The sequence below is a fragment of the Paecilomyces variotii genome (genome assembly GCF_004022145.1).
Source record: "Paecilomyces variotii strain CBS 101075 chromosome Unknown C8Q69scaffold_3, whole genome shotgun sequence".
Taxonomy (NCBI): Eukaryota; Fungi; Ascomycota; class Eurotiomycetes; order Eurotiales; family Thermoascaceae; genus Paecilomyces; species Paecilomyces variotii.
In genome coordinates, this window is record NW_021167142.1 from 1,934,696 (window position 1) to 1,953,943 (window position 19,248).

The 19,248-nt window shown below is 48.7% G+C and overlaps 6 protein-coding genes across 6 annotated transcripts; 1 reads left to right on the forward strand and 5 right to left on the reverse strand.

Annotated features, from left to right (window-relative positions):
- The first annotated feature begins 341 nt into the window (after window positions 1-341).
- Window positions 342-3,244, forward strand: C8Q69DRAFT_462540 (Sodium:solute symporter family-domain-containing protein). The gene is made up of 4 exons (XM_028630325.1): window positions 342-843; window positions 904-1,076; window positions 1,140-1,436; window positions 1,499-3,244. Exons 1-4 carry the CDS (start codon window positions 722-724, stop codon window positions 2,956-2,958), a joined length of 2,052 nt encoding a protein of 683 aa, XP_028486799.1. The 5' UTR covers window positions 342-721; the 3' UTR covers window positions 2,959-3,244.
- Window positions 3,245-5,911: 2,667 nt separating this feature from the next.
- Window positions 5,912-6,728, reverse strand: C8Q69DRAFT_217529 (Sec61beta family-domain-containing protein). The gene is made up of 3 exons (XM_028626264.1): window positions 6,612-6,728; window positions 6,147-6,486; window positions 5,912-6,085 (listed from the first exon to the last, which is right to left on the reverse strand). Exons 1-3 carry the CDS (start codon window positions 6,612-6,614, stop codon window positions 6,051-6,053), a joined length of 378 nt encoding a protein of 125 aa, XP_028486800.1. The 5' UTR covers window positions 6,615-6,728; the 3' UTR covers window positions 5,912-6,050.
- Window positions 6,729-7,907, reverse strand: C8Q69DRAFT_217528 (hypothetical protein). Its single transcript, XM_028626263.1, has one exon. The coding sequence runs from the start codon at window positions 7,690-7,692 to the stop codon at window positions 6,844-6,846; it is 849 nt and encodes a 282-aa protein (XP_028486801.1). The 5' UTR covers window positions 7,693-7,907; the 3' UTR covers window positions 6,729-6,843.
- Window positions 7,908-8,682: 775 nt separating this feature from the next.
- On the reverse strand, window positions 8,683-9,875 carry C8Q69DRAFT_443558 (hypothetical protein; the record flags this gene model as incomplete). The annotated part of the gene is made up of 4 exons (XM_028628926.1): window positions 8,683-8,976; window positions 9,033-9,227; window positions 9,284-9,722; window positions 9,793-9,875. The coding sequence occupies 4 exons, from the start codon at window positions 9,873-9,875 to the stop codon at window positions 8,683-8,685; spliced, it is 1,011 nt and encodes a 336-aa protein (XP_028486802.1).
- A 657-nt stretch (window positions 9,876-10,532) lies between these two features.
- Window positions 10,533-11,174, reverse strand: C8Q69DRAFT_217859 (hypothetical protein). Its single transcript, XM_028626265.1, has one exon. It carries the CDS (start codon window positions 11,076-11,078, stop codon window positions 10,707-10,709), a length of 372 nt encoding a protein of 123 aa, XP_028486803.1. The 5' UTR covers window positions 11,079-11,174; the 3' UTR covers window positions 10,533-10,706.
- A 3,714-nt stretch (window positions 11,175-14,888) lies between these two features.
- On the reverse strand, window positions 14,889-18,957 carry C8Q69DRAFT_485991 (proliferating cell nuclear antigen; the record flags this gene model as incomplete). The annotated part of the gene is made up of 10 exons (XM_028631867.1): window positions 14,889-14,906; window positions 14,973-15,259; window positions 15,352-15,781; window positions 15,850-15,890; window position 16,460; window positions 16,908-17,557; window positions 17,609-17,997; window positions 18,112-18,593; window positions 18,657-18,815; window positions 18,898-18,957. 10 exons carry the CDS (start codon window positions 18,955-18,957, stop codon window positions 14,889-14,891), a joined length of 2,517 nt encoding a protein of 838 aa, XP_028486804.1.
- Window positions 18,958-19,248: the final 291 nt, after the last annotated feature.

Genomic DNA, 19,248 nt, shown 5'->3' on the forward strand with positions numbered 1-19,248 from the left:
CCTCTAGCACTAGCGGGGGCCACCACGAATTTGAACCGGAGGATTCACCTTGGCCGCATTAGGGAATAGTCGGGAGAAAAAGAATGTAATGAACGAGTTTTGACAAAAGAGAATTTCTCACGATTGCTTGTCGTTCCTTGCTCTTTCTTATCTCGACGTTGATCGAGCCAATGACAGCGCCCGTACGGGCTGTTACCGTCACGTGATATACTGTAACTGATAAGGCCAGGACAGCCCTCAATTGCGCCAATCAGAACCCGTCAAACGCTGCCGTTTCCAGCGCCGCCAAGAAGTATACGCAGATTACGGTATTTGCCATACACGATCTTCCCGCCCATGAAACCGGTTGATGGACATTAATTAATAAGGACGACAACACAAGGCCCCATTACGAGAGACTACGCTTATCTATCTAGACGATGCTCATCCAGATGGATTTTCCCTATCTAAACTTCTGGTATCCGCCCCGTGGAGACGAGCTCGGATCCAGCTCTGCGAGTTCGGAGTCTGTCTGGGGTTCCCCACGGCCGATGGCTCTTCTATATGAACAGGCATGCGTCCACCGTTGAACAGACGGAGAGATCAGCATTGCATCCTAGCAGCAGTCCTTGAACCGCAAGTCAGTCTCGGATAATTCCATTCGACGGACTACTTGAAGGCCTTACTCCTTGTATCTACAGCGGCGATTCCGCCCATTTGACATCAGGAGAAAAGAAACACCATGGCCGGCAACGTGGTCGAATTCTCCCCTCCCCTGGGGCAGGGCTTTGGATATGGAATCATTCTAGGTCTGGGATTTGCTTTTGCCTTCGTGATGATCTTCATCACTTGGGCTCTCAAGCGGTAAGTGCGGACATTGGTCGAGGCATGTCGAAATCCATACTGACACTTGATATTCCAAAGGTATCAACACGAAGTGCAAACATCAGAGATGTTCTCCACGGCCGGAAGGTCAGTCAAGTCAGGGTTGGTGGCAGCAGCCGTTGTCAGTAGTTGGACCTGGGCGGCAACTCTGTTGCAGTCGTCCACGGTGGCATACGAATACGGCGTTTCAGGCCCCTTCTACTACGCAGCAGGTTCGTTTTCCCTGATGTACATACGTATGTTGAAAGAAATCTCCAGTGCTAACTGGACGACAGGCGCTACGGTTCAGATTATCCTGTTTGCAACACTGGCTATCGAACTGAAGAGACGAGCTCCCAATGCGCATACATTCCTGGAGGCCGTCCATGCTCGCTATGGAACAATCGTCCACTGCGTCTTCATCGTTTTCTGTCTGATGACCAATATCCTCGTGACAGCCATGCTTCTGACAGGTGGATCCGCTGTGCTGACGGCGTTGACGGGAGTCCACACAGCTGCAGGCTGTTTCCTCCTCCCCATCGGTGTCGTCCTCTACACTATCTTTGGGGGTATTAAGGCCACATTCATTACGGGTAACTAGCACTTCCCCCCGCATCCGGATAATGGTCCATATTTATTTTGGCGGTTCCTACAGACTACATACATACCATCTTCATCGTCGTTATCATTTTCGTTTTCGCGTTTTCCGCCTATGCGACGAACAGTAAGCTGGGGTCCCCGAGTGCTGTCTACGACGCCCTGGTCGAAGCATCCCGTCTCCATCCAATCGAGGGAAACGCGGAGGGAAGCTACTTGACCATGCGTTCGAAGCAAGGTGGCATTTTCTTCGTCATCAATCTCATTGGAAACTTCGGAACTGTGTTCCTCGACAACGGATACTATAACAAGGCCATTGCAGCTAGCCCTGTGCACGCTTTCCCCGGATACATCATTGGTGGTCTCTGCTGGTTTGCGATCCCATGGCTCTGCGCCACCACTATGGGACTCACCGCTGTTGCATTGGAGGGCACACAGCAAGTCAGCTCACAGGATGTCACTGCTGGTCTGGTCCTGCCTTTTGCAGCCGTCAAGCTGCTGGGCTACGGCGGAGCAGTGGCCACTACGCTGATGGTGTTCATGGCGGTCACTTCTGCCTTCTCAGCGCAGCTGATTGCCGTGTCCTCAGTGACCACTTATGATATCTACCAGGCTTACATCAATCCCAAGGCCAAGGGAAAGCAGCTAGTCCTCGTTTCCCACTTGTCCTGTGTCGTGTATTCTCTAGCCATGGCAGGATTCGCTACAGGTCTGTACTACGCGGGCATCGGTATGGGCTATCTCTACCTCCTGATGGGCGTCATCATCTCCGCTGCAGTCTTCCCGGGTGCCATGGCTCTGCTCTGGAAGGGACAGAACTGGATCGCTGCCGCTGCCTCTCCTGTTCTCGGCCTGGGAACTGCCCTCGGCGCCTGGCTCGGCACTACGCAAAATCTGTACGGTGACCTCAGTGTGGCCAGCACCGGATCGAATTACCCCATGTTGGCAGGCAACGTGGCAGCGCTGCTCAGCCCGATGATCTACGTCCCGATCCTCACTCTTGTCTTCGGCTCGCAGAATTACGACTACGAGTCTATGCGTGCCATCCGCAAGGTCGACGATACCGACGTCGCTGCCGCTGCGCATGTCGACATTGAACTCATTCCTGGTGAAGTCGATCACCACACTGCTGCCCAAGAGGCTGAGGAACTACGCCTGCTCAACAGAGCCGCCAAATGGGCCCGCATCCTCACCGTTTTCATGGCCATCAGTCTTCTTGTCATCTGGCCCATGCCCATGTACGGATCCTCATACGTCTTCAGCAAGCCCTTCTTCACCGGCTGGGTCGTGGTCGGCATTATCTGGCTCTTCGGTACCTCTTTTGGTGTCATCATCTACCCGCTGTGGGAGGGCCGCTACAGCATACAGCGCGTGGTGCGTATGATGTCTCAGGATATCATGGGTAAGAGGCCTACCTATTACGGTGGCCAGGAAGCCGCAGACGAACCTACCACCGGTCAAGTGACACCCACAACAACGGAGAAGGTCTCTGGTGATAAGTTCACCGAAGAGAAATAGATTATTATATCCAGATGATTCCCATGCATGTACATACGTTTCTGTTTTACCTTTGTTTTTATTTGTCTTTATAGGTATATATATCCTTGGACGGGAGCCGAATACTCAGGCTAATGATGAATATTTTGATGATCCAATATTTTGTGCGTCCTTCCTTGTGGTGTCGAGGAAGCCTCTGCTCTACACAATACTTAGTAGTTAATTGTTCTTTGGAAAGATCTAATCTCTGATAATTTCTAGAGTTCGGATACTTCATACCCTTTACTTTTTATAGAAATAAATCGAGTATACTAATAGAAATGAATATGAATTTATCATCAATTTCAACCCCGCTCTAGTCATTAGGAGGCGATGATACTGCATGAAAAGCCCACACTTAGATAATCCATGATGAATGAATGTATGTTGCCGTCACAGCAAAAGCCTGCAGTTATCAACAACAATAAAGATAAGTAAGTCCACTTCAAGCAAAGTATGTAAACTATACAACTAGCTCAGTATAGGTAATTTCCAACAACCCTTCTTTCTGAATGATCTAACTTATAGTAAGTAAGTGAAGATATAGGGATTCCACGTAGGGTTTTGGTATAATCTACTAAGAAAAAGTTCAAATAAGAAAAAAAACAACAATAGTGTAGATTTAATCTACGCTATCTATATTGTAGTATGACATATGGCAATTTTGTAACAAATATATGTACATTGGAAAAGAAGGGCTGCAACCCCCGCGATAGTGACAGGCCACGGCTTAGGTGGCAGAGAATCAAAAAAGAAAATACAGAAAAAAAATTCCTATCATACGATATGCTACAAATCCCTAGGAAGAGACGGTTAAAGATAAATGCGGCAGTTCTCGGTTGTCCAGACAGCTGGATTCTGACTAAGGTCAAATGGTAACTAAAATGATACTTAACTATGTCTCGGTGGTGGAATCTGTATCCCAATTGCAGATGAATGTCTTGTCTCGACAGTAGGATCTGTTTTCTTAAAATCTATAAGTTATCATCACCTATTATTACCTAGCTTTAGAACAATTTGAAAAACTTAACTACTTACCAATTATATTTATAAGCGAGCCAGATGAGAACAACTTTTTTTTTCCATGGCGCGAATTCAGGTGAAATCGGCCAAGCGTAAGATAAAGCTCCCACGAGGGATAGTTCCTCCTGGTGCCACAAGACCAGGCTTTTTCTTTGAGCATGATTGATGACTCTGAAGATGGTGTGATCTTGGCGCTTGTGAGATCTAGAAGATGGGGTCTGGCCGTTTCTGAGGGGTTAACAACGTGTAGTTAGGTAGATCGGTGATTCTTTTACTTTCCCGACTCGTTGCGCACTGGTCTTGACGATGGATGAGGGGGCGGATTTAGATGAAGCAAACAGACCACTAGTTAGGCGGCGGAGTGAAGATTCGAAATAAAGCTACTACCACACTGCCAATGGATGAACAGAGAAATGAAGAAATAAACCAGAGAGGGCAGATTTCGATGACTGAGTTGAGAAACGATGCGTCGCAGCTCAGGTCGACTGGAAAAGTTGCTAGGAACCAAGTTTGAACATATATGGTGAAAATCGACTTCACTTCTGCCTACTTAAGTATGCCGTGCTTAACCTTGGAACCAAAGAGCCCTAATAATAGCCAACTGCATCGGAGAAGTACCAGCAGAAGATAGGTAGTCAAGTCCAATAATACCTAGTTACCTGTAACGCCCAAGTTAACTAATCCTTAAAGTTTTTTCCATTTCTACTCGAAAGTTTGAACCCATCCATTCACATTATTATATTGCAGTTTCAGAGCTCTACTGTAGAGAAACCATGCCCTTTCCAAATGAGTATTATTTTGGGAAATACTAAAACAATTTCATCTTGTCTGCATTGTGTAAAAGTCAAGAGTTATTACCGGAAACTGGACCTTAAGTATAGGGCTTAGATCTAAATTTTTGTATTAGTTAGTTCTACCTGGGTAAGGTACCTAGACATGATAGATTCAAAAGTAAACAAAACAAATCATTAGACGATCCTGGGGAGAGCTTTCCCATAGAATTATCATTGTCATATTCTTGAAGCTGCTTAAGTTTATATCATCGTGGGCTTAAAAATGTGGTTTTATAAGGTATGGAATCTCAAGACAGGTTCCCGTTCCAACAATTGCTATAGCAGGCCGATCGCTTAGACCTATCTTAGACGCCCGGAGCCGATCTGGATTCTGCAATCCAGAGTTTAAGCGCAGGGGTTTCATATATTAAGATCTTGCATGTCACCATGATTAGCACCAGCAATGCCGTGAGGAGACCCAAGGTTCCCTAGGTGGACAAACACAAGATGGGTCTATTTTAGAGAAAGATTGTTCCCGAATCTTGTTGACCCAATCAATTATTACTTACATGCAGGATATGGTTTATGAGCAATTATACCGATACGACTTTGCTGTGACAGAATTTCGTCAACGGAGTATGCATGCTAGACATTTTCGTCCCTCGGATGAACAACACGGACGGTTCGAACAGCGGGAGGAGTTATCTTATAGAAACGGGCAATCACTACAGCTAAGCAGGATCATCTATGCGATAGGAAGCGTCTTCTCCATTCCAGCGTATGTCGCAAAAAAGTATTGTACAGTACAAGAACACATTCAGATTGCATCTCCCTGGACCATGCTTTCCCCACGCCGAAAAAGAGTTCAAGTAGTAATCCACGGAAAATTTTCCCAGTTAGTCGACCGGCATCAAGGAGTAACGGATTTCATGTGGCTAACAAGGCCTCGTTTGATACCCATGCTGCAGATAGGTGGCAAACGCCCGATGAAGCCAGGATAAAGTAGGGAAAAGGATCGCTGCCGCTACCAGGTCAAAGCTGGAGTTGGAGCTGCAGCCGAGTCGGAACGAATTAGGAGTAAATTGATAGGGTATAAAAAGTTCGTAGTTGGACGAATTCAAGTCTTTGCCGGTGCATCACATCTGGTTGCTCGTAGAATTGGCCGAGTTGTGGATTGGGTCATATAGCTTTGCGCCATCGTAGCGACATCTTCGCAACCATCCATGTTTCGATCCCAATCTACCAAGCGGCCCGACTAATTGCGGCTGTAAGGTAGGTTTACGAAGAGAACTTGCGAGTGATCTTCGCGATGACTAGAACACGCAAACAATATTAGCATTCCAAAGCGTGTATCTCAAGGTCCAGTCTACTCACCGTGTAGTCCAACAACTGAGAAGATGAATCCGAGACTCAGAACCAACACCACGACCGGGTCAACCTTCAGACCGGGGCTCTCGTCGGTGTAGAGCTTCAGCATCGTACCGGAGGAGCCACCGGCACCAGCAGAACGGGTCGAAGTAGGGCGCGCATTGCGCAGAGACTCCTTGTGGTCAGCAGCCGCGCGACGACGCAGAGCAGTGCGTGGTCCACCAGGAGGCGTTGGGGATGACGGGCGGTTCAGGGCAGAGCTGCCAGAGACGGGGGCATTGGCAGACTTGGACTCAGGACCAGACTCAGCGCCTGAGGTTAGGGGGGAGGCAGGGCGAGGAGAAGCCTAGGATGAGTTGGAATTAGCCATTGGAAACAAAAACAAAATGAGCACAGTTCCTCAATTGACAAGCAATCGATTGTGAAGCGAAGCTCGAGCGTGTTGACGGACAGCACAAGGGCGGAACTCACCATTGTGAAAAGGATTAGACCAGAAAAGAAAGACAAGGAACGACCAGCAAAGAAACAAGCTTGAATCCGAATAAGAAGGTAGATGCAAAGAAAAAGCGGCGGAGGATGGGATGGGAGGTTAAGGCGAAGATGGTCGATGGAGGTGAGGTCGGGGTTGCTGGAAAGAGGCCACGATCACGCTTCCCGCTGGTCGGTAATTACCGTCATGTAATTACGCGGTCCGACCAGTTAATTACTCCTCGTCATAAAAGCCTTGTGCGTTCCATATTCTCTTCGCCAGGCCCTTCAACTCCTCGTCACCCAGTATAATATCCTTCTCTTTCGGACAATCCGGGGCGCGCAGGAATAGTTTCTCGAATTCGATGACTAGCGGGCCATCGTCAACCTTGATGGGTTGATTAGAATTTTTGTATACAACAACAGATGAATGCCTGTGTGGTTGCTCATTGCTGCCTCTTCCCCATTTCTCTAGTGTGATCTTTGGACCTTGACGATCAACTCTCAAGATCACTACTATTTGAACGTCTCCGTCACCCTGGCGGAGCCACCATCTCACGTCGCTCATTGCTTTGCTTGCTGATTCCGATACTGCCACCTCTACTACCACAGTAGGCCATTCTTTGGACCGGCCTGGAGGGGGTCTTGTTGGTCGCCATTGGCAGTCTGGCTGTTTTCCTCCATCATAGCCACGGTGTCCTGCGGATCCGCTTCCTGTCACTTTCGATTCGAGTCCCATATGTGCAAGGGCTAAGGTCATTTTAGCCTCAAAACCACTAGCTGCTGCCCCGTGTTCACTGGAAATCGGCATCTTGGTTAGTAGGAGCTGGTTTGTTTTATCGTAGGAGTTCCAGCTTTTTCGGATGATCTTGTCTGGTGAGTTGAGGAAGTCGCGCGTGAACGTCTCCTCGTCTACATCAGTAAACAACACCCATTCACTGTCTTGAGCCTTCCATTGCATCTCCCAAATGTCCCAGAATTGTTGTGTTCCCCGGAAGGCATATCTTTTGGGCGCACATTCCATATCTAAGAAGCCACTGTTACAGTGGTTCATATCAGCCTCACAATGTGTATTGGACGACATATTGGCTGCAGCTGGACAAGACAAATTTTTTGCTAACTGTGAGAGATAAGTGATTACTAGGTAGATAATGGATTTATTCTACAAGTCGAAAGCTATAGTGAGTTGCACCTGACGTCAGGATGAGTCGTCCCTGGACGTCGTGGGCGTTCTGATGAGGCATTGGTGTATTGATCCTCGTTATTACAGAGATCTGGTTATGCGTGTATAAAGAAACTTTGTTGGGATACTTCTAATCACCGGCCCTTGCAATGGATATCCACTGAAAATTGAAATCATCATTCAAGCATCAAAAGGCTCCGTTATATCGTTATAGCGGTATACACATGGCTTGCTTCATTTACCGATCCCGTCTGATCTCCATTGAGTATCGAGAAAGAGACACTCTCCCGCGTCAATTCTCGGCATATAATGTAAGATGACAGGTCTCAAATTACCATAGAGAGATGTCCACTAAATCTCCACTAAGATCGAAGATCCCTGCGTCCTGGGGTTCTGTTTTGATGAGTAAATAATATGTAGAATGTAGTCCATAGTCACAAAAATGTAAAAGATAAAAGACCTCTGAGGCCAATTCAAGTAGTCTACTGTGCACAATCATAGGATGTCCAGTTGCGGCCAACGGCCAAGATAAATACTCCAAGGGGAATCTCAGCTTCAGCACAATATCAACGCCAGAAGTATCCCCCCGCGGGACAGGAACCAATCGACAAGAAAATTTGAACACCATAGAAGGAAAAAGAAACCATAACAGAGATCGTGACAAAGGGAATGGACAGGGAAGATAAAGGAGGTATCATGCTGGTGATCCTTCGACGCGTCCCAAATCCGGCATCCAAAACGTGTCCATACATTCGGTAACTCGATCAAGATGCAAGTATTATAGTCCGTGCACGGCTGGTGCACGAGTCATGAGAATCGAACGTCTTTTTTTCGTTTTTTTTTTTCCCGTATTTTTCTTTTGTTCTTTCGTCTGCCGCCGCCAGAAACACCTCAGTCGATCATCATCCGAGTAGGCACCTTGCCGCCCTGCATATTCACAGAGAGCTCAGTAATCTTCTCTTCCTCACTAAGCACCTTTCTCCGAGTGATATGCGGCTTCAGGCCCTTGTGGAAGTTGAGGGTGCACATGATGGCGTTGAAAATAGTGGCGACAATCAGAGCGAGCGTGATGACCGCAAAGAAGGTGAGAGACCGTCGAGCAGGAAGGTACTCCCGATATTGGGATGGCTGGTACATGCGCACCAGCTTGAACATGAAGTAGGCCAAGGCACCGTGATAGAGAACCTTGACGATCGTTAGTAGGAATGTACACAATCGATATCAGAAGGATAAACACGTACAATAACAAACAGCATCCCCCAGATGCTCTCTCGACGTGTGAAAAAGGCGGCAAATAGTAGAATAACAATCGTCACAGGGATGGCGGCAAGGGTAAGTGCAAACTCGACGTCCGTCTTGCCAGTCACAATGACCACGAATTGCACGGTGAAACCGAGGAAGAAGAAGAAGTCGAATTTGAGGAGTGCGATGTAGATCTGGGAACCTCGTCAGCTTAGATTGTCCTCCCCATCGCCGACCGTCGAAATCTCACCTGGTACGTCAGGTATCGACGCTTCATGCGTAGGTCGGCGCTGATATGCTTGTAGATTGACCACGCAAACTCATCATAGAGTTTCCATGCGATGAATCCCATGAGGGCTGACCCTAAGCCCACGACGCAGGGGATGACAATGAGGAAGGGCATTGTCTCCGCCCAAATGTCCTCATCAATCGCATTGTTGACCATCAGGACATCGACCGCATCTTTGATCTGCTCCATCTGGACCGCTCCATATATCAAAAGTCCCACATTGCAGATACAGATCCCAATGACCTGAATCGTGTTCTTAAGTCGCAAGGCATCGTAGACCAAAACCAGCTCGTATACGAAGCCGAAAATGTACAACGTCAGGAAAGTAGGAATGGTTTTTGACGAACTGACATCTTCTGCGGAGGGATTCAGCTGCGTCTGGAAATTCGCGAAAACGTAACTGCCGGAAGTGTCAGTCGAATTCGTTCTTTTTTTTTCCCTTTGATTTGATGTCACCGGCTGATACTTACGACTCCAGAGCCAACGTGACGATCGCCTGGACCGTCGATACTACCACAAATGTCCACGTCCAGCGTGAGTTGGGTACGTACATCTTCGGCGCAGGGTCGTCGGATGAGACGTTTTGATAGCCTTCCCTCGCACGGAAGCCTCCAGAGACTCTTAAGGAGGGATCAAGTCGCCCCCCCAAGCGAGAGGAGCGATGCTTTTGGGAATGAATTTTGGCGAACTGCTCCGTCACGGAGCTCGGCGACTCGGGTGAAATCAGCTGAAAGGGTTGTTATGAAAGATTTCCCACCAGACGGTGGGAACAGCGCTGGAGCGTTGGACGGTGCAGCAGGACTGTTGGTCGCCAACGCTCGAGACACTAGACTGGTCAGGAGGTCAAGTGTTCCAGCGTCGAGAAAGAATGCTTGTCTTCCCCAGCAGCAGGACGTCAAGAAAAACGAAGGGCTGGACGGTGACCAGTCCGGGGGTACACCCTCAAGCGTCTGCAACCAATCCGGAGAGGGGAACGGTAGGACAGAGGAATCTTTTGGGAAGTATCACGTCGGATCGAGGGGAGGCAGACTGTGAGCAGCGATGTTGCCAAGCGGAATGAAACGTCGAATGTAGGGCGGGGAGGGGGTTGGTTCTTCAGGGTGCGATGTGTCGGGGGGAATTCGAAGGCAACCGCCCGCCACGGGGATTTGTGTACTGTTAACGAGCGGACGATATACGGTGTCGAGGAATGCGGACGGATGAGAATAACGAGGTTCTCTCCGATGAGAAAGGTAGCGACTGAGCAGATCGAAGGGTTGCAGGCCTGACAAAGAGGTGTGAGAGAAGGAGAGGAAAATGCTACTGGGCCAGGCGACCACTTTTGCAACAGGCGGTTGCTACGACTATTCTTAGTCTAGTTAATCAGACTGACTACGAGTGCTAATCATCTTCTCGACTCCCGCACAGAAGAAGAATTATTAGAATAGAGCTCTTTGGCGTCCGGGGTGTTCCTGTGAATACGGTAAACGGGTCCAACAACAACAGCGCAAAATGGCGCTGACAGGCTGGCCATACCGTTTATACGATAGCCCTGCGCGTTCGAGCCATTTCCGCTAGTATCTAGGATGTTGACGGCGGAGCCCAGCAGTGTCTTTTTCGCATGATGATTCGCAATCTCCAACCGCGCTTCTGACGGCCGTCGTACGCGCGGTGGGTCGCCAGTCCGTGGTTGAATCCAGGTACACAAGCATTCATTCTCGGGTCTGGATGGGGATAGTATTATTATTATTATCGTGAGCCTCGTCGACCTGCCCATATTCCCGAGAGGCTAGAACGTTCACAGTCTCAGGTTCAAGTCCACAGTAGTAGACTACTCTGGAAAAGGGACTCTCAGGCTCTAGACGCCTTGGCTGGGTCAGCTTGGCATCCTCGTCCTGGAAAAGGGTCATCAATTAACTTATTATTATTATTATTGTGATCGTTCCGGTTAAGTGCCTCTCCAAACAATCGATCTGTTATTCGTGCCACTAATCCTCTCCCAGCTTTGGGGGGGCTCCTGCAGCACTGCGGCAGTTCCCCGACTTGGCCCAGCTACTGTAGTTAGTAGTTAACGTGTCCCCTGTCCCTTTTTTGTCGTGGATCCCAACAGGTTGAACACCAACGATGATCGATTTCTCGAAGACTGCAGCCCTGTCACGCCCAGCGCGCAGTCATACCAATCTGGCTAAACAATAACTTAACAACAAGATGATAAGTATTCATAGAGTACAGTATGCCCTCTCAACGACGTCCATAGGCCGGATGGACCGAGAACCGAGGAAGGCTGGTTTCAGTTCGAACCGGGTCGGCTCTGTCGGCTGATGGGCGTTTTTTCTCCACCCCGCGATCCATCCAGGCGGTGTGACTTGGGCAAATGACAATCATCATGGATGTTCTGCTACAGTACAGTACATTGCCATTATTATTTTATTAGTATTATTTTATTATTCTTAATCTTATTATTATTATTATTACTATGGTGAATTATTATTAGTCCGCCAGTATTACCACTAAATATAGTTACTGTCATACAATACTACGCTCTTTAGCCAGGCACCGCATGTGGCCGTGCATCGTTCACAGCCACGGTCATCCCGGCTGTCTCATGGTGGACATGGACATGGATAGTACCATAGTGAGCCCCTCCTCTCCTCGTCTCAGACAAGTTGTTCACCTTCTGGGTCTTCATGCAACAACGCCACGCCCAGCACCGCCTCCGACGGTCAATGCAGCCCCCTCTATCTATGGTAATCCCCCGAGGCGCACTCCCGAGATCTCCAGGATACCAATCTGCCTGAGATCAACGCTCGACATTACAGGAAACGATCGATGGATGTACACAGCCGAGAGATTGCGCCGCGTCATAATGGGAACATTCCTCGAGCACGTCATTTATCTCATCTTCCTACTACCTCTTCCATTATCTGCATGTAAAAAGAAAAATGACACAAGAAAAACAAAAGGACAAGAAACCAAAGAGTCTGGGCAAAACGCGCTCAGACAATGGTTCTGCCCCGTTCTGTCGGACTTTGACGGTCATCTATGCGAGACTATCCGCCCTTTTCAATTACTGTACGAGGCAACGACCCCTGGTTCATCTGGGGGCATCCAGCTGAGATTCTGCTGCTGCTATTTCCTCCATTCCCTGATGTAATGCTTCTCTGATAGTTAATTCATTGATGCAAAAACAGCAAGAAATAGAGTATGTATACCCTCCTCAGCCCCCCCCTTTCAGCATTCCGATCAAGGCAAGGTGTCTGAACAGCGCTGTTCGAGAATTTCTCCTTGTGGTTCCTCACATCGGATCAATCTATGCTTGACCGCCAGAAGCGCCGTGCAATTAGTGGAAAAAGAAGAAGAGAAAGACTGTTGACCGTCTCGTGTCTCGATAGAGTTTGCGGGACTATGTAACAGAACCAGTTCGTGCTCAGACACTTAATGCTTAACTAGTCTGTACCCTATGGGCCAAGCTATCTTGTTCTCTTCCCCTCATACAGCCAGAAAGCAAACAATAGGATCAACAGGTCGATATATTTCCGCGGTTTTGACTGAGGCGCCTTATTACCAAGGCCTCACGAGATGCCCTCGTGACTACTTACTTCCCTTTTAGGAATTTAACTATCATCTCCGAAACTACTCCAGCTGAAGATGATATTATCATTGACTGGCTTTCCACGGGAGATAAACTGTCATTCCTGTTTCTCTGTTCCGATGCGGATTATCGCCCAAAGGCCACGATCATTCACTGTTGCTCCAGCGTCATTTACTGGAGATAGGACTTACTATTGCCACCAAACCATAGTTGAGTACCTTCCGAAGCGCTGTGGCGGCTATTCGAAAATTCGTCCTAATTCCACCGCAATAGCTCATATACTTCTTTCTGCTCAGTAACTTGACCACTCCACAGTCTCTGGAATATCTGAAAAGGACGTGTTATTTGGCCTTGTTACATAGCCATTAAGAGCACAGATCCCGTCTTGAGATAAACTGCTGTTTGTTCAACTTCAAATCTAATACCCGACATCATAAGCCTCATAATTGACACTGCTCGGAAAGCCCCCAATAATTTAAACGAAACACGAAGAATCAAAGCAGCCAGAGGTTTAGATAGGTACTTACTAGGTAACCAGTATCTGTTGAACAGAGGATATCGATAAATCATCGCCCCATCATATCTCCCACAACGGAAGGCGGTCTAAAGTGGCAAAATCAGGCAAACCCCATCCCCATCCCACATCATAAATATCAACCCACTTTTTCCGCTTTCTTTCTTTCTTTTCTTCTCTTTCTTTCTCTTCAAGCGTCGTCCTCGTCAATGCTGCGTTTCTTTGCTACACACAACAGGTCGAGAGTATATATATATACTCTCCCTGTTCTCCAAACCATGCAAATGAGAAATTCGGAGGAATCTTCAAAAAGCACTCGTTAATCCGCTCGTTTCTTTTTTCTTTCCTTGGGAAGAAATAGATTCGAGCCGGTACTGCCCGTGAGGGCCTGGCGTGAATTACGTCTGCAATAGGCATCAGAAACATCGGGGGAGGGGGGAATGGCGTTTCGTCGTTCTTTTCCCATGGGAGAGCCGTTGCGAAGATTGTGTGTGTGGTGGTTCTTGGACCCTGCATGACACTTTAGTGCAATACGCAGCATGCCTTGCTCCTCTGGCTTTTGGGCTGGAGGAGCGGTATCATTCGATTCCGATTATTCTGACGAGGACGACGCTTCATTTTTCTTTTTTTTCAGGTTAGTCTTTTTTTTTTACCCTCCTGGTGTTTTGACCCTGAGTTACGGGGGGAGGGCGATGGAAAGGAACGTCTTTTTTTTAATAAGGATACTGCTAATTTGTGATCCGGATTGGGTGACTCGGATGTCTCTGTATTTAGATGATGGAAGTGTGTGGCAAAGGGATTGTTGTCCTGATGTATGGACGTGAGACTCATATGCTTAGCATGTGCTGTCGATTATTGTACTCGGATATCATGGCATGGTGGCAACCTGGCTGGGAGGAACAATACTCTCGATATTGTCTGGGTAGGGATAGTCGGCTGGATATTTCTGGCCCGACTTTCCTGTATGCTAGATGCTAGCTATCAATGGGATTTTTCATCCATCCTCCATATGAGTGTGTTCAGCGTAAATTCAGATCGGCTGTAGATGGTCTACGTCGTTTCACTGTAAGGAGTACTACATCGGACTTCCGGTTGATTGTTAAACGGTAACAGTTCGCTTCATTGGGAAATAGATTGTTATTGCAGATAGATATAAGACAATAACAAAAATTAAAATCGCTTGATGCACTTAAACCACTGAATGGTTCAATGATCCCGGGAATATCATGGCATATTTTCATTCCGATTCATGCTCACTTGTCCGCAGACAAGCAACGCCTGCGCCGCCCCCTAGCATCCGCCTTACCCTGGCCAGTATCCAGGATATCGACTGCTCGGCAAGAAAAAAAATGAAAGGTGCATCTGCTGGTTCCTTCCATATTGATAACTGGCAACGGTTTATTATCTGCTTGTTGTTATTTCTTTTTTTTCTTTCCCTTCTTGGATTGTTTTCAGATATTTGGTCTTTGATGTGATCATGTTTACTCGTCATCTCCGATCTATGATGTGGAAATGAAAGGTTAGTCATCTTGCGTGTAGGCAGTGAAGAGATGCACAAAACATACCTTAGGAGCAAGGAAGAAGCGCAGATGACCGCTTCCCAGTCCGTACTCGACCAGGAGGGGAACCTCCTGGGAAAGGCAGAGCTTCACCTTGCTGGACAGGTTGGTGGCCTTGGTGAAGTTGACAAGATATTTGAGAGAGAAGGTAAGGGCAACAGGCTCGGAGAGAGAGATGGTGACGTTCTGATCTGGCTTCTCGACATTCGAGTGCTGACGGATAGTCACAGAGCCGTTACCGATATCACCCTGGCAGGAGAATCGTACACCTTCTTTCGTGGTCTCGATAACAACTACAGTTCGTCTGTTAGCAACCGTCAAGACACGACAAAAGTCAATGCGCAAACATGTGACAGGTGCTGTGAGGAGCATAAGGTCGGCTCACCTGACTCAGACAGAGCGTTAAGATCTCTGCAGATACGCTGGAACTCTGCGGATGGCATCTCAACCGTAGAGGCGTAGTCTGTGTCAGGAATAGCCAGGTGGTCCTGGTCAATGTCCATAAGTTTGATGTCGTACTCGCTAATTCGGTCGGTCTCTGCGCTCTCGAACAACAAGTTGACAACATCAGGTGAGTCCTCCGCCTTCAGCGTCAAGATATCCTCGTTCTGTGCGGCACGGAGGACCTTCGTCAGGGAAACCAAGTTAATTCCCAGAGCGATGTTACGGTCACAGCGGTACGGCGAGAAGCCCTCCGCCTTCAGCATCATGGACACCAGGGCAACGTGAGAGTTGTCCATGGCCTGAAGGGCGATACCGGAGTCATTGCAGTCGAAGTTGCAGTCCTGCACGAGATCCTTGATCGCGTCGACAACCTGCATAATGGAGAGTCGTAAGCATGCTGGACCAAAAGCTGTTAAGGCAAAAAGAGAGTTTCGCATACCTTCTTCAGCAGACTTGCCTGCTCTAGCCGTGCTTCCAACACTATTGTGTATCAGTTGTCTCCGTTGCTATCACGAATCGGGGAGAGGGATGCCTACTCTTGCTTTGTGTGTGTGTGTGTGAGGTAGAAAAGGATATCTGGAATGAGGGGAGAATGAGAGGCTCCGATGAAGACGAGATATAGAACAGCGAAAAAGATAGTATCAATGGATGCTAGTATGCTCTGTCTTCACGACCGCAATATGTGACTGAGTGCTGGAAGGTAATAGGAAGAGTGAATGCGAAAAATATGCAGTGTTCGTTAGCAGAGCTGGGGATGCCAAAGCGAAAGGTCGCTGAAGGTCATAGTGGGGTGACGCGTCGCGTTCCCGAGGTCGCGTAAAGCACCCTGTGCCGCCAGCTGGTTCAGCCGCCTAATTCGATCCAGGCACCAGCAGCATCTATCTATGGCCAATGCGGAATTATTGACAGTTAGCGCGTCGAGAATCTACCGGTGTCCTTGCAATCTAGAACAAGTTCCTGTATTCTCTCTACTCAGAGTCAGATACCACCACAGTCGATCCACGTCGAGAGAGGTTCTAGAAAGGATTAACTTATCTACATCAGAGTACCCTGCGCGATCTAGATTTACAATGGCGTGTATAGCTACTGCCGGCATTATCGCTATAGAAGACCTCATCGTATACTAGAAAGCAGGTGGATTGAGTAAGAAACGCGACAAATGAGCTATGTCCAAAGACTGTTAATATAGTATAGTACATAGGAAAATCACTAGCAGATGATGACCGGTGCCAATATGCTCCTTCCTCGGAGGATAAGATAATATAAAAACATTAAAGAAGAATACAAAGAACCCATTTTCAGAAAAGAACCAGTCCCAAGCAGATCCAAATGACGCCGGCCCTCTATATATACAGTATCTCGGGTATCGATCTCGCAGCTCGTGACGGTAATGAGAGGCGCTGAGTATAATAACGATGCAAGGGAAATGATGATCGCTGTGAACGAATGTGGCGAGTCGTCGCAGCTAGGCGAACATATGCGCTAGATGCTGGTGACTCGATGCGCAGCTATTGTTCTAGGCCGATGCTTGATAACTGTCTCAAGTTCCTTCAACATGTTGGTGTTTGCGTCAGTTTTCTCGCGTGCGGCCGCTTGCTTGGCGCGATCTTCTTTGACACGAGCGATTCGCTCCTCCCTGGTCAGTGAGGCCCGTTTTCGAACCGGGAGAGCGATGGCCTCGAACACCTCCTCGTCATCCATGTTGTAATCCGGATTCAAATACGGCTGGCTGTCACCTTCGAGGAGTTTCAGAGCATCCGCAGGACTTCCTTCGACTTCCGTGGAACCACTTAGACTGAAAGTGGGGGACATGGGCGACTTCAGTGAACTGGTCGGGCGTGAGGACCGATCTGAGGAACTGGATCTCTCGAAGCCGGCTATCAGGGCCGACTTGCCAGCTTCCCATTCCTGAAGAAGCCCTCTGATATCTGCACCGATGGATTCGTACTGCGCCATCAGACTCGTCATCAAGTCGGACTCATTGCCCTTCTGTTCCAAGCTTGCATCGGATTCTTCGCGAATGACATGCATCTTTGCATGCAATGCACGGATACTTTGAGAAAGAGAATTGAGCTTCCGGAACTGCGCACGGAAGCTGTCCCGGCTGGGTGATGCGTTTGGTAGAGGAGACGGAGGGATAATGTCGCCTAGAGATGTCAGCCTGTGTATTTCTACCGTGGAGGAAAGGTTCGTCATACGGTCCTGTTCATTCAGGATGTTGCTAATCCTCGTGACATTGTTCCCTGTGACAGTAGCCAGATCTCGCATTTCCTCAACCGCAGCACTCCACCTCGGAATATCTGAACTTCCCCCGTCGGCGCTGAGCGCGAGGAGACAGCATAAGATGCTTTTCCTTACAGTGTACAGTCTGCCGAAGAGCGTACGAAGAGATCGCAAGGAGTACTGATCCTCAGCCCCTCGTTCACGTAGTCCTGCTTGAGCGTCTAGGAGTTCCTCGAAGGAGATCTCGTATATATCGTAGTACTTCTCCAGGCTTGTACTCTCTGCCAGTGGCTGGAGGATCTTCTGAGCCTGGATGTATCGCTCGAGTAATGAGAACAGTGACTCGGAGAGCGCGCGGCGCAACCTCATGCACCGGCGGGTTTGCGCGTTTTCCTCCAATCGGCTCACTGGGGGCAAAGGAGTGCTCCTGCATTCTAGTCAGCTACAGTCTCGTCGACAGAGACAGGACTCAGCTTACATCCTATAGCCTCTGGAGACCAACTCGACCTCTTGGACAAAGACTACTGAGGCGGAAGCAGCGGAATCGAAGCTCCGCGCATTGCTGACCAGGACTGCTGCGGCCTCGACTGCCTGATGTCTCACGTATTTCAACCATTGCCGTCTGGTGAAGGCGTAGAACACAAGTGCGATAACAGGTAGTAGAATTAACAAAACTGCCACCCTCCGCGTATTGAATCCAGACCCAGATTTCGATCGACTCCAGTGGATTAACCACGCAACCGAGAACGACGTTGCCGCCGTGAAAACTACACCTTGTAAACCAAACGTCTCTGACAGAGACGGTAGCTGTGCCGCAGGAACCTTCGACAATACGTCTGCGGCCGAGGTATAGGAGGGGGCGCTATGCTCGTTGAGGAGTTGAGATGCGACAATGAGGTATCCGAACTTCTCCAGAAATCGTTCGTTGTCGCTTCTTCCGACCCGAGAACTGACCAGAAACTATATTAAACGCCATGTCAACTCCGTATTCCCGCCAACTCTCAGGGTCACCACTGTGCTTACCGAACAGGCGTCATGGATCTTGCCCATCGCACCTGTCTTCCTCGCGACCGTCAAGTCTAATGGCGCGGGCAATTTATTTCGGATCCGTTCTTGAAACGTCGAGATCCCACGAGGGGCAAAGTCAAGTCGCATGTCGGATGAGGAGTCATTGTCGGCTTCCTGAGGGATCCAGTCCTCGCTTCGTTCGCCTGCCCCTATATCGAACGAGATGAGCTTCCAAGCCCAGATTCATCTGGGAGACTTCTGTCGTACCTTGCAGATAATCTGCCAGAGGCGAATCTTCATAAACCAAGGCCTCCATCACCGGTTCGCATCTCCCGATCCACTGTCCACTATCACTGTCCACTATCACTATCGACGGCGCGAAGGGTATGCTGCGTTGAACAGGGTGCGGTATCAAGGCCCGGTAGACACCAGACAGAGGTGATGTGGCAAGAAGAGACGAGGAGGCGAAAGAACGGCTATCGCGACTCCATCTCGCGGGGGATCCAGCGGCGAGATCTGGGTGAGTTGGGGGCTGCTGGGCACCGCAGCCTCAGCCTCAGCCGCAATTAGCTTACCTTGCCCACCCAGAAACCAGGAACGGATCAGT

Excerpts from the sequence above, each read along its gene's own strand:
- C8Q69DRAFT_462540 (XM_028630325.1), top strand. The coding sequence starts at position 722 with ATGGCCGGCAACGTGGTCGAATTCTCCCCTCCCCTGGGGCAGGGCTTT. Across the intron at positions 844-903 it reads ATCACTTGGGCTCTCAAGCG|GTATCAACACGAAGTGCAAA; the intron begins GTAAGTGCGGAC and ends GATATTCCAAAG. Across the intron at positions 1,077-1,139 it reads CCCCTTCTACTACGCAGCAG|GCGCTACGGTTCAGATTATC; the intron begins GTTCGTTTTCCC and ends ACTGGACGACAG.
- C8Q69DRAFT_217859 (XM_028626265.1), bottom strand. The coding sequence starts at position 11,078 with ATGGGCAGGTCGACGAGGCTCACGATAATAATAATAATACTATCCCCA.
- C8Q69DRAFT_217529 (XM_028626264.1), bottom strand. Across the intron at positions 6,086-6,146 it reads CTCAGTTGTTGGACTACACG|TCATCGCGAAGATCACTCGC; the intron begins GTGAGTAGACTG and ends TGCGTGTTCTAG.
- C8Q69DRAFT_217528 (XM_028626263.1), bottom strand. The coding sequence starts at position 7,692 with ATGTCGTCCAATACACATTGTGAGGCTGATATGAACCACTGTAACAGT.